This window comes from Elephantulus edwardii, unplaced genomic scaffold (assembly GCF_000299155.1).
Source record: "Elephantulus edwardii isolate Elephantulus edwardi_28Jun2011 unplaced genomic scaffold, EleEdw1.0 scaffold00305, whole genome shotgun sequence".
In the NCBI taxonomy this organism is placed as follows: domain Eukaryota; kingdom Metazoa; phylum Chordata; class Mammalia; order Macroscelidea; family Macroscelididae; genus Elephantulus; species Elephantulus edwardii.
This window is the reverse complement of record NW_006400055.1, coordinates 2,527,500-2,541,589: the sequence shown is the minus strand read 5'-3', so window position 1 is coordinate 2,541,589 and position 14,090 is coordinate 2,527,500. Positions and strand designations below refer to the sequence as shown.

General features: G+C 39.9%; 1 protein-coding gene and 1 pseudogene across 1 annotated transcript in view; both read right to left on the bottom strand.

Moving 5' to 3' along the window:
- The window catches only part of USP22 (ubiquitin specific peptidase 22), a 67,170-nt gene that overhangs the window by 9,551 nt on the left and 43,529 nt on the right, over window positions 1-14,090 (bottom strand). The window contains exons 6-9 of the mRNA XM_006901022.1: window positions 13,909-14,056; window positions 12,120-12,225; window positions 10,149-10,307; window positions 611-737 (exon numbers count right to left, since the gene is read on the bottom strand). Coding sequence (XP_006901084.1) covers window positions 611-737; window positions 10,149-10,307; window positions 12,120-12,225; window positions 13,909-14,056 — 540 coding nt within the window. The remainder of the gene's footprint in view (window positions 1-610; window positions 738-10,148; window positions 10,308-12,119; window positions 12,226-13,908; window positions 14,057-14,090) is intronic.
- On the bottom strand, window positions 6,642-7,048 carry LOC102865499 (annotated as a pseudogene).

Below are 14,090 nucleotides of genomic sequence, written 5' to 3'. Positions count from 1 at the left end.
ACAGCATCCCTTTTCAGCAGGAAGTAGCTAAGAGAATACGCCATCCCCTTTTCCTTATGAATCAAGGTGATGTCTCTCTCAGGGAGGAGTGATAGGGAATGGGAAAGGACACACTGACAAAAGAGATTGATCAGAACTGGCTTTGACAAGCACTGTGGCAATTGGACAATTAAAACAGACATTGGGTGGGGAGAGAAGAACGAACTTGGGAGGATAGAGAAAACAGTGCAATAATGAATGAATGAGAACCCAAAATCTCTGTAAATGTTCATTAAAACTAATAAAATTTAATAATAATTTTTTTTAAAAGTAGCATTTGTCCAAGCACAAAGTTTAGAAGGCAGGGAAAGCAGGATAGAAGGATTAAAGGAAATGAAGATCACGTGGAAAAAACGGAAAAGTACAATTATATCATGGCTATTGTAGTTAACATTAGAAAACAGTTGTAAGGAAAACCAATTTGGTTTATAAATTTTCACTCAAATCACAACAGTGAGAATAAGAAAATTACTCTGAATGATAAACTGTGCTACAGTGATAAACTGCCTACACTCTGTACATGGACTAAAATCCACAGCTGTCATTACAATATCTTTACAGGACAACTTACTTTAAGATGGAAACAGGCAACGATTGGTAATTTCTTCATGGTGAGCTGTTTAGTAGATTCCTGGTAGCTATGGCAACCACTACACTTGATTTTGGCACTGCTCCCTAAGTGCTCCGGTCTAGTAAACCTATAAGGTATTTAAAAATTTAATAAAGAGTCAGTAGTCACAGGAGTACATCAATATAAAAAACTCAGTTGTTTCTTTACGTTAACTAATGAACAATCTGAAAAAGAAATTAAGACCATACCATTTACAACATATCTAAAAGAATAAAATTCCAAGAAATAAATTTAACTCTTGGGAATAAATTTAACAAGAACAGTGGAAGACTTGCACAATGAAAATTAAACACATGTAAAGTTATGTATGTATTTAACACAATTCCTATCAAAAATGTAATGCCTTAAACAATAAAAAAGGGAGAAGTAGTAGAATAGAAAAGCAATGCCCATACAATGAACACTACTGAAAAACCAGAATAAGGGAGGTTCAACCTGGAAAGAGATGATATACATACGATACAAGTATTGCAATTAACAAATAGGAACAAGATAGGTATAACTCTTCTGAAGGGAAAACTAGGAGGAGAGACAAAAATGACTAGGATAGCATATTAGGGGGAAATGGTGGTAATGAAGGTATAGGAAAGATGCAGCAGAGACTTAAGATGGAGTGAAAAACGGTACAGAGCAATAGTATTTAATTATATACAAAATACAATGTACACAAATGACTGTGTTAAACATCATGTACCTGATGAATGAAACACAACATATATGAAAGATTATTTATAAACACAATGTACATGAAAACAAAAAATGGCAGAAAAGCAGTTCTCAATTAATGACAAGGGTCCAATAGTTGTTCTTATGTGCCGTCGAGTCTCCTGCAACTCATAGCGACCCTATGTACAACAGCCCTAAACTCTGCTCTGTCTTGTGCCAATCGCACTCTCTAATACACCCATCCCGATTATCCCAGTCACTGAATCAATCCTCCTCATAGACGGCCTTCCTCTCCTGCGCTGTCCCTCCACCCTCTCAAGCACGATGTCCAAAGTATGTTAGGCAAAGCCTCAGAATATTGAAAGAGATTTGTTGTTGTTACGTGCCGTTGAGTCATAGGCAACTCATAATGACCCTATGAACTTAAGTACTCAACACTTATGTGACTTTCATCTTTTCTCCATAGGGTTTCCGGAGGTAAGCTATTGGATGCCACTCCTGTTTCCAAACTTGTTTTAATCGGGAAGCTCCGCCCCACACTGTCTGCCATGGGTAACCATTAGCACATTTGACACATCAGTGTCAGTGTTCAGCTTGACAGCAACCACAAGTTATTACTATACAGCAAGTGAGCACACCAGGGCTATACAACCTAGAAGAATGTTTGAACAAAAACAATGAAAAACAGGCCTGAGGGCCAGGGATTAAAAGTCACCCACCTCTGGCTTGGTAGCAATCACTTTCTGTCCATAGGCCAACTGATCACTCTCTATGAAGGAGCTCTACCAATTTAAAAATACTATCAAGCTGAATAATCAAAATAGTGCGGTACTGATATTAAAAATCAAACCTGCTGCTGTTGTATTGGTTCCTGAGGCCACAAACCTTACAGCCAGACTAACTTATATGGAGCTGCACTTGGATTCAAACTGTCAACCTTTCAATTAGCAGTGAGATGCACTATACAATGCCACCAGGTACTAATATTTGATTTCTAAGATGGCACTTAAGATAGTTCACAGGTAAAGAATAGTCTCATTAGTAAATGGCAGAAGGATAACTGGATCTCAAAAGAAAAAATGAGGGGACCCAGAAACAAATGAACCAATACAAAATTAAGTAACTGTAAGAACAAAATCCATAAAAATCTTAAAGAAAACATAAGAAGTAAAGCTTGAAAATTGAATTTTTGACAAATGGAGCTGTTGATATGGAACCAAAAGCATTAGCTACAAAAGACAAGTGTGACTTCATCTAAAATAAAACTTTTATGTGCCAAAGAGCTTTGCTGTAACAGTGAGAAAAGAATTTACAGAAAACTGGCAAAAGATCTGAATAGTTATTTCTCCAAAGATGATTAAAAAATGATCAATAAGCACAAGGTGATATGATTCTAAGTATCAGTCACCAGGAAAATGCCAATCAAAACCACAAGCTAATACTTCATACCAAATGGGATGGTTACTATTTTAGAAAAAAGAATTAAAAAAAAAAAAAAGCACTGTGAGACAGAAGGGTAGTCTCCTCCCATTCAATTCAGCTTCTAAAAAGCCAATGACAACAACTATGGGTTGGCTCTGACTTGAAAAGACTGAGTTTGAGAGTTTGACAAAATGTGGAAAAACAAACTCTACTCCATTGCTGGTAGAAACATAAAATGCTATAGTGTTAATGTAATAAAAAAGTTGCAGTTCTTCATAAAGTTATACAGAATTATACTATACAACCCAGCAATTTTATTCCTGGTTATAACTCCTTAAGATATGAAAGAAAGGTCTAAAATACTAATACACCAATGTTCACCACAACACTGTTTACTATAGTTAAGAAATCAAAAGTCCAACAGATGAGTGGACAAATGTGGTTATATGTCCATATACAACTAGGTGCCACTGGATGGATTCTAACTCATGGTGCCCCCATGTCTCACACCACCTAGACTGGTTAATAGCATAGCATAGCATTTAACCACCTGTGCTACTCATCAACAACTGGCACTGTGCAGACTGAAGTTGCCAACTTTGCTTGCAGAAAGTAAGAAAAACCCAAAGCACTTGCTGAAGATCAAAGACCACAGCCTTCAGATAACATCTCAACATCAAGAAAACAAAAGTCCTAATCACTGGACCAACTCGCAGATGGAGAAAATAACTGAAATTGTCAAGGACTTAGATATTCTTGGATCTATAAGCACCCAAGGCATTTTCAATTGCTTCCTATGTATTTGAAAGTTAAGAGAATATGGATGACACAAGCTGAACTGTGGTGCTGGCAAAGAGAACAACTGTGTTCTGGAAGAAGCATACCAGGGTGAAACTTTTCACTCACAATGGTTATGTTGCCATGAAGGGCTGTTCCTTGGAAAAAGGCATCATGTGCAGAAAGGTGGAGGGTCAGAAACAGAGAAGAATCTCAAGCTTGATGACATAACTAACAAAGGACTTAAGCCCACAGGAGATGGTAAGAAAGTAGGACAAGACAAGGTTCCAATCTGCTGTTCACTGGGCTGCTAAGCTGTAGTTAACTTGAGGGCATGTAAAGCAGCAATAAAAAGATCAAATCTATCCTTGAGGAAGTGCAACAGTAGGCATTAACACAGAGAAGACTGTGAGGCTGGTGCAGGACAGGACAAAGTTTTATCTGTTGTTCAATCTCCATGAGTCACAGGCAATTAACAAGGATACCAGGCAAAGACTGCAACAACAGACCAGAACTTCATGCGTGGATTCAGATGAAGAGAAGGGTGGCAGTGGGAAATGGGCGCCATGTTCACATCCATTTCTGCAGTCACTCTGTCAATCCACCTGGACAGTCTTTTGCTGATCATCTACTTTTCCAAGCATGATATGCCTTCATATGAATGTAGCTGTAATCATGTCTGATCTCCAATAACTATTTAACAAACATATCTTCCTAAGCATGCACTCACAGATCGTTTTATTACTGATGTTGCAGGACCGTAGACACTTAAGTATCTACTACAGTTGTTCATTATCCCTGCACACCACTCAGTACCTTCCTTTACATTAGTCATGTTGTGCCAACTGTGTATCACTTTTCCAATCACCAGAATTAACACATCAGCAGTCTTGGATGTGCTCACCAGGCTATGCTAAGTATGGAAGAGAGTCACCTGGTCAACTGACTGCAAGAAACTCATACTTATTCCCATTCCTATAAAATGTGATCCAAAAGACCATGGAAATTACTGAACATTTCATTAATATCACATGTGAGTAAAATCTTGCTAAAGATTAGTAAAAAATGGTTAGAATAGTACAACTATTGGTAATTCAAGCTAGATTTATAAAGGCAATGGTATCCGGGATAACCATTGTTCATGACAGATCTTGGTGGAAAGCAGAGAATATTAAAAATATGTTTATCTGTGTTTATGGTCTACACAAAGGCATTTGACTATGTGTATCACAACAAATTAAGGCTAACATTGGAAAGAATGAGAATCCCAAAACATTTAATTGTACTCATACAAAATGGCTATCAGGCAAACAGATGAAGGAAATCCTGAACGTTGAACGGTTTTAAAAATCAGAAAAAGTGTGCATCAGAGTTCTATCTATTCTCCATAAATATTCAAATTGCATTCTGAACAAATCATTTAAGAACATGGAAATTATGAAGAATGTGGGTCAGGAATGAAGGCAGACTCATTAACAATGTAGTTAACAAAACTTTGCTTGCTGAAAAGTGCAGAAGGCTTGAAACACATGCTCAGAAGATCAAGGAGTACTGCTTTCATTATAGGAAACATTCCAACATCAAGAAAAGAAAAATCCTCACCATTGGGCCAACAGACAACATCCTAACAGAGGGAGCAAAAAATCGATACTGTCAATGATTTTGTCTTACATGGATCCACAATCAATATGCTTGGTAGCAGCAGTTAGGAGATGTACTGCATTAGGAAAGTCTGCTGTCAGGGACCTCTCTAAACTATTGAGCAAAGATGTCAGTTTGAAGACTAAGGTCTGTCTGATTCAGGCCGTAGTCTTTTCAACTGCTTGCTATGCATCTGAAAACTGGACAATGGCTAAAGATGACAGAAAAATCATCAATGCCTTTGAACTGTGGTATCAGAGAAAGAGTACTAAGTATTCCACAGTTGGCCAAGAGAACAAATAGGTCTGTCCTTGAAGTGAAACCGGGGTGATCCTTAGAGGATAACAACAGATAATATGTCAGATACTTTGTGCAAGTTGTTAGGAGGGACCTGCCCTTGGAGAAGGACATCATGCTTAGAAAGTTGAAAATCAGTTTAAGAAATTAATGTATCAACAATGGGCTCAAGTGTATGAGAGATGCTGCGAATGACACAGAATAGGAAAAAGTTCAGATCCATTGCTCACAGGGTTCTATGAACTTTTTGCCTTGAACTACAACTAACTTTGAAAGGTGGTCGTCTACTTTCACGTAAGTATAGCTAAGTGATCAGGCTCACTGAACAGCTGAAATTTATTTTTCAGGTAACAAAGATTAATGAGCATATCCTGTTCAAGATTTCAGAGGTCTTGTAATGATAGCTCACCGATCTCACGACTGTCTTAAGATTTAAAGCCATGATAAAGTTGAACACACAACTTACAAGATTTGTGTTATAAATATATTTACCAATTTTTTTCAAAGTTACTAAATGAACTATTTTAAAATAATCAGAAAAGATTCACTAAGTAATGACACACTGTGTATCAAACCTACTTATTTATAAATAAACCTATTTATTAATGGTTATTTGTAACTGTGGTCATTATACAGTCTTCTGGTAAGGCTTTAATAGTAATTACTAAATAGGTTATTGGAAAACCAGGGAAGGGTCATTTCTAAAGTGACAAGAACTTGTTTGAATTTGCTCAGTGTTTGGCAGGAAAGTAGAGCTTGTAAATGGTACACCTGTGTTTTTGGCTGAGGAGATTTCTAAGAGAAACTCTATGAGGCAGTGTGATTTCTCAGCTCTTCTGGATCCACTAACATTCAAAAGCTCTTCAGGAGAAAGATGGGCACTCTGTTTCCATGCATGTTACAGCCCTGGAATTCCAGCAGCCTTCAGTCAGTCCAACATGACAGCAATGAGGTTTGAGGTACAGTGAAATGCAGGAATAAAGAGACAGACTTAAAAATGAATGGTACAAAATTAATCTAAAACTCTGGCAAACTTTCCTAAGGGCTTAGATACATAATGTGTTTTTTTGTTTTTGTTTTATCTTTTACCATTTATTGTTTATTTAATAAGCAGGTACACTGTTCTGTTTCTAGAGAAAGATTAAGATATCACTGTCATCATTAAATCTTAATCTTCAGAGAACATCTCCATAAGGCTGACCTGAAGACACTCAGATTCAACTAGTTTCTGAGGTGCTCCATATTTAAATAGTGTAAGCACTGTGATTACTTCTGCTTTTTTCTAAAGCCAACTGCTGGGATCTTTCCAGTAAGGTTTTTCTCCTACTTGCTAGTAGATGAAACCACATCCTTCATTAATGCACTTCAGGCTCTCTTGAACAGCTTGCAGTCAGCTCACCAGCTTTTCCCTTTGGTGTCCTTAGAACCAGTAAAGTAAGCAAAAATCGTATTGCCATTGTGTTGCTCTACAGCCTGGTTGAATTCCTCAAAACCCAAGAAAGGTACTTCCTTGTAGCAGGCCACTGAGACAAAATTCTCCAAGTAAAGAAAAGAAACAGTAAGTCTTGCTGCCATAAGGCGGGTCGCTTGTGAGGCCTAGATCCGTGATGTTTTGTTAAAGTGATTAAGTCTGTGACTAAAGCTTACGCCTGCAGGCCTTCAATCAGAGAGCCCTGTACAGGAACCCCAACAACTAATGTTACCAGAAACAGAAGAGTATCATATAACAGAGGACTGTTTTAAAGTCCAGTGATGAGAGCTGTTGTTCTGGCTGTGCACCTGCTGTATCTCTCCCTTGGAACTGGAAAAGTCTACCTTGTGCCACATGGCAGAACACTGCGCTTCGGAAGTGGATAACTTGTACTCTAGTTTCACAAATATATGGATGTAAAAGAATTTTGCCCTACGGTAGAATATTCCCAGAGTCCTACCCATTTTTAATTTAGATACTCAGAAGATGAGATTCTAGATACAGAATGGATGATGTGAAAAAATGAGTGTGTTTTGCATACAGCAAGGACATGTTTGTGGTTTTTTTGAGCGGTGAGGGAGAACCAAGGCTGGAATGTTATGACGTAAACAATCTCTCAAAATACATGCTGAAATTTTAACCTCTATTATTAGACTGTGCATGTAATCCCACTTGGGAGTAGGGGTCTCTGCTATGTTAATTCGACCTCATCAGTATAAATGGGACGCTGAACCTAACTAAACAGCTGCTGAGCTCTAGAAGCACAGAGGCAGGGAAGCAAGGAGAGACAAAGACAAATGCCAGGTGCCGCTGAGTTGACATCTATGTACTGGAGGCAGGTAAGTCTACAAACTCAGAACTAGTACCTAATTACCATTCAAGTGGTTATTATTGTTGTTGTTATGTGCCGTCTAGTCATTTGCGACTCACAGCGACCCTATGTACAACAGCCCCAAACCCTGCTCTATCCTGTGCCAATCGCACTGCCTCTGACACACCCATCACAATTACCCCAGTCACTGAATCAATCCATCTCATAGAGGGTCTTCCCCTCTTGCGCCGTCTCTCTATCCTCCCAAGCATGATGTCCCGCTCCAAGGACCTGTCCCTCCTTGCAACATGCCCAAAGTATGTCAGACAAAGCCCCAGAATCCTTGCCTCCAAGGAGTTGCTTGGTTTAATCCTCTCCAGGATGAATCTGTTTGTTTTCTTGGCAGTCCATGGTACATTCAATACTCTTCTCCAGCACCACAGCTCAAAGGCATCAACTCTCCTTCTGTCCTCCCTAGTCATTGTCCAACTCTCTGATGCACAACAAGTGATTGCAAAGACCATGGCCCGTATCAGGCGCATCTTAGTCTCCAGAGAGACAGCACTGCTTCTGAGTACTTTAGAGAGGTCCCTAACAGCAGACTTTCCCATCGCAATACGTTTCTTGAATTCCTGACTGCTGGTGCAAAGAGTGTTGACTGTGGAGCCAAACACACTGAAGCTGTGAACAATCTCAATTTCTTCGCCATCCATCCTGATGCTACCAATTGGTCCAGTGGTGAGAATCTTTGTTTTCTTGACATTGAGCCTCAGTCCATACTGAAGGCCGCAGTCCTTGACCCCCTGCAGTAAGTGCATGAGGTCCTCCTCAGTTTCAGCGAGCAAGGTTGTATCATCTGCATAACGCAGATTATTGATAGATCGTCCACCAATCCTAATGCCATGCTTCTATTCATAGAGCCCAGTCTCTCGGATAATCTGCTCTGCATACAGGTTGAAAAGGTATGGAGATAGGACACATCTCTGACATACACCTTTCCCAATTTTGAACCATGCAGTGTTACCCTGCTCTGTTCTGACGACTGCCTCTTGGTCCAAGTATAGGTTTCACATTAGCACGATTAAATGTTCTGGGATTCCCATTCTTCTCAGAGTCAGCCACAGTTTGTTATGATCCACGCAGTCAGATGCTTTTGCATAATCAATGAAACACAGACAGACATTCTTCTGGTATTCTCTGCTTTCAGCTAAGATCCATCTAACATCAGCTACAATATCCCTAGTACCACGACCCCTTCTAAACCCAGCCTGGACTTCTGGCAGTTCTCTGCTCATGTACTGTTCCGGTCGTTTTTGGATAATCTTCAGTAGAATCTTGCTTGAATGTGAAATCAATAATATTGTTCTGTAGTTTCCACACTCAGTTGGGTCGCCCTTCTTTGGGATGGGAACAAATATTGACCTCTTCCAGTCAGTTGGCCAAGTGGTTGTTCTCCAGATGTCTTGGCACAACTTGGTGAGCACATCCACGGCAGCATCTGTTAGCTGAAATATGTCAATTGGTATACCATCTATTCCAGGGGCCTTGTTTTTTGCTATTTCCTTCAAAGCAGCTTGAACTACTTCCTTCATCACTGTAGGCTCTGGCTCAAATGCTATTTCATTCAATTCTTCTGTATCTGCCAATTCCTTTCGGTACAATGACTCAGTATATTCCTTCCATCTTCTTTTGATACCTCCTGGATCATTTAACATTCTGCCTAAAACATCCTTGATTATAGCAACTCTAGGTTTGAATTTGTTCTTCAGTTCCTTGAGCTTAAGAAATGCTGAGTGAGTTCGGCCGTTTTGATTTTCCGACTCTAGCTCCTCGCACATTTCATTGTACATGGTGGTTATTAGAATCAGAAAAAAGACTAAAAAATGAATTCTCCCTATAGTTAATAGCCTATGATTTCCATTCTAACAGCATTAGGAAGTCAAAACAGTTATGATAAAGATGGCCTGCAGCTTAGAACAAAGTATATCTTCATACAACCAGGTGACACCTTAGCATCAGACTCTTGAATGTCATCCACTGTAGCTATTTACAAGTTTAGGTTACATTTTACCTCTGGTGGCCTAGTGGGTAAAGAGTTATATTATCAACCCAAAGGCAAGTAGTTCAAATCCACTAGCTGCTCGGTAGGAGAGAAATGGGCAACCTCCTCCCAGGTGATTTACAACCTCTGAGAACCCACTGGTGGGTCAGCTACGAATCAGTTCCAATTCAAGGGCACATAACAACAACATAGAAAGAACATATGAAAGAAAATCCTACTGGGATCCTGGTTTGGTTCTGAATTTAAGACTACTTAATAATTAACCACTATTCCTAAACAATCTCAGCACAGAGAGAGACCACAGAGCAGCAGCACCCTCCTTCCTGTTTACCTCCGCAGGCAATCCGTAAGCGTGGTGGTACCTGATGTGTGGCTTTCCCCATTCACCATACTGCCCTCACTCCCTGGGCTGAGAGGCCAAAAGGGAGTGGAAGAGCCGGGTAGATCCAAGCTAATGTCCCAGAATGGGTCGATGGTTGTAGAGACCCCACTAAAAGCAAAAGGAAATATGAACACATGTTAAAACTAACAATTCACTTAAGTTCTATATGGAGGCCAGAGCCAGCTGGTGGTGGTGGTAAACAGTATTCCAACACCCTGATCTTTTGTCCAAATGCAGCCTGAAGTCAGACCCCCAGTGGGCTGCACTGCCTGATCACGGATACTTCCACTCAGCTCATCCATGGATCTCAACTAGAGATCTGTGATGGGACAAATTTGCAAACAAGAGCGAGGGCTGTCCTAACAAAACAGCCTCAAAACCTGAAAGATTCCACCATAAACTGAGATTGTGTGAAAAGTGAAAATTCCCAGGCCCAATGTCCAGAGACTGTCCAGGTGATATAAATTCAGGCTCCAACACATCAACTCAGTATTTATGGATTAGGCACAGCATCTGTACTGAGCAGATGAACTCTGCACTCTCTCCAACAAAGTCTACTCTTACCTAGAAATCCAGTTTTATAAACAAGAAAATTGCATAGCTCTGGGACAGTTCCCTGCTACTCAGTTCAGTTGTTTAAGGCCAATGTTATAAGGGGTCATATAAACAGTGGATGGCTATGGCCCCAAACAAAACCTGTAAAAGGAAAAGCACTGTGACAAGGACCATCTCATCACCTTGTCTGAAAAAAACCTGCAGGCAGAGATCTAATGTTAGAATCTACGCTGCAATCCCAAAAGCACATGGTGTCAACCAGCCAGCTGCTTTGCTGGAAAAAAGATAGGCATAATCTCCTCCCATGTGATTTACTGTCTCTGAAAAACCAATGGAGGGGCATCTACAAGTCGGTTCCGATTCTACAGTACACAAAACCAAACATTTTGGTCAAACACCACCACAGAGACAATGGACAAGGAGACCTTTACCACCCAAGACTGAGGTGTGCCCTTCTCCACAAACAGAATTAGGCTGCACGGACTTCCATGAGGAGAAAGGGAGAAGGCATAAACGAGTAAAAACAGAGTCTACCGGAAATACAAAGGAATTTTAAAAACAACTTTCTCTTTTGCTTTTCGAAGAGAGGAGTGAAGGGGGGGGTGTAGAGAAAAAAGTTTAACAATGAATGAATGGAAATCCAAAATCTCTGTAAATGTTCATTAAAATTAATAATAAAATTTTTTTTAAACCACTTTTTAAATACTTTAAAAAAGTTGTTATTCTAAAATTCTATCAGGAAAATTCTCAGTCTACTTTACTTCAAAAAGGCAAAAAAAAAAAAACAAGTCAAAAATTAGTATTTTTTCCCTATTAAAAAAGAAAAAGTTGGGTTTCAATGTTCTCTTTTAACAGAGGTTAAATCCTGCATTTTTTTAAAGTTCAGCAAAAAGAAGTGTCAAATGTTGAAAACCCCGAGTCTATATTCCTGTCCCTGAAAAGCAGCTCTTTCACTTGGTTCCTGGAATCAAAAGCTATAAGGAAAGAGGAGAAATTTGTAGGTAGCCTCACAGTACGCCCGGTGAGCCTTGGACAGCGTTAGACAGGCCTGACCACAGCTGCCTCTGTTGCTGCTCTCAGCCCACAGGCTGCCAAGGGAGAGCCCACCATTGTGGAAAGCCATCAGCACTCAAATGTCCACTTCTCGTGTCTCTTCTACCACATCTCTACAAGGATACACACATCTTTGTTTTTGTTGTACGCTGGAAAAGACATTAAGATGAGAAAACAAGGTTCACAGTGACATCAGTCACACAGACAGAAAGGATCAAGGCCCTAGGAAGTGGGCCCAGTTGGCCCAGACTAGATACTCTATGACAATCTAGTGGAACCACCAGTGTTTCCGCAGTTAGAGGATACACTTACTGGCAGACCTGGCAGGTGACGTCCGACTGCAGCCCACCTGTAAAGATCTGGTCAATGATGCAATTGCAGTGGTTGGGGTTGTTGGCCTTCTTTCCATTATCATCACCTAGGCCAGAGTCCAGGGAAGAACACAAATCAGAAAGCAAGCTTACTCAGCAGATGTATGATAAAGACAATAATAATAATGTGTGACATCGAGTCAGAACTGGTCCACAGCTGACTTCCTGGGGGTTTTTAGAGGCAGTAAACTGCACAGGAAACTGTCCATCCTTCTCCAGCAATAAAGACAATAGTAGGGTATTTGATATTTGCCATTTAAACAAAGAACCTTATGAGGCAGTTGTGGACCAGATAGTTTATTATATTGCGACGAAAAATCAAACTACTTGGATTTCAATGTTCTTCTTTTTTCCTGGTGCCTAAAATGGTATCCTTAACTTATAAGTAAGTTGACACAGAAGTGCATCTAATGCCCAGTCATGGAGGAGAGTTACTCCCTTTTTCACTTGAAGAATTACACTGCATGTCCAGTACACCTGGTGAAGCAGCCACATCCCTCCCTGTATTAGACAGAGGCATGCTTTAAGACTGGCTGTCTCAACACAGCTACAGCAGTTAACTAAGAATCTGTTTGCTTTCCAGCTCCTGAATTCTTTCAAGTTTTCAAGTCAGTTGTACCTAGAGAAGTTATTACCTCAGTTCTCTCTAGTTTAATACATATTTTACTATTTAGATATGGGTTGGTGCATGAATATAAAATTTAAGTAACAAGACTATAGAAAATACAATTTGTAATATATAATGTATAATATCACACTGAGAAAAATGGATTGTGTAAACAGCTTAGTCAACCACTGAACTTGCAGGTTGGAAGTTTGAATGGAAAATGTATTACACTCACATACTTTTCACCCAACTAAAGAATGGGAAGAGGGTGAGTGACTTCGATTACTTCTATAAAACATGTAAAAAAAAGCTAATTATAGAGAAATAAAAAAAGACCATTAGGCCTTCTGTAAGTAGCTGCCAGCATTATTTAAGCTTATGAAGAAAGGACTACCAGAAGGATCTTGATTTCATGGGACAAAATGTTTAAAATATAGAAATTCTACATGACCCAGCTATACCACTGCTTGGAATATACCCCAAGAGAATGAGAACTGATGCACAAATGGAGACTAGTACACCAGTATTTATAGCAGCATAATTCACCATCGCAAGAACATGGAAACAGCCCAAATGTCTAACCACAATGGAATGGATTGAGAAATTATGGTATTTACACAATGGAATACTACATAGCATGCAGGAATAATGATTTTGTAAATCACCACTTAACACAGCATACGCAATCTCAGAGGTACATGGTTTGAATGCACCAGATGCTCTGCTGGAGAAGGAGGGGCAATCTCCTCCTGTACCAGTCAGATCCGATTTGACAGTACACACACACACAAAAATTTATTAAAACAACAACAACAACAAAAAACACAGCATGCAGGAATAATGATTTTGTAAATCACTACTTAACTTGGGAGGGACTAGGGAGCATTAGGATAAATATTGTATAAAACCATTATTGTAGCATGAGTATGAGAAGTGGGGGGGGAGCAGAGGGGTGAGGATGGGTGGGGGGTGGAGGATGGTTAATTATAGGGTCACACAATTTGATGGGCTGAGGGCGGGTGAAGGAAATGGGAAAGATCCAGTGTAAAAAACAATGTATAATAACTTTGTAAATAAACTAGTATTTATATAGAAATATATCATCTCAGCAGCAGGCCTCAACCTTTGCAATGTCTGTGGAGGACATCCAGGGCCGCAATGAGGAATTCGTGGGCATCCTGCTGTTCATAGCCTGCCAGGTGCCGGGCATGGGTCCACACAAGGTGTAGGAGCTTGTATGGGATGTGAGGGGATCGGTGCCCGGAGTAAAACTCTTGGAAGAGTGAAGACATCTCGCAGACCAGA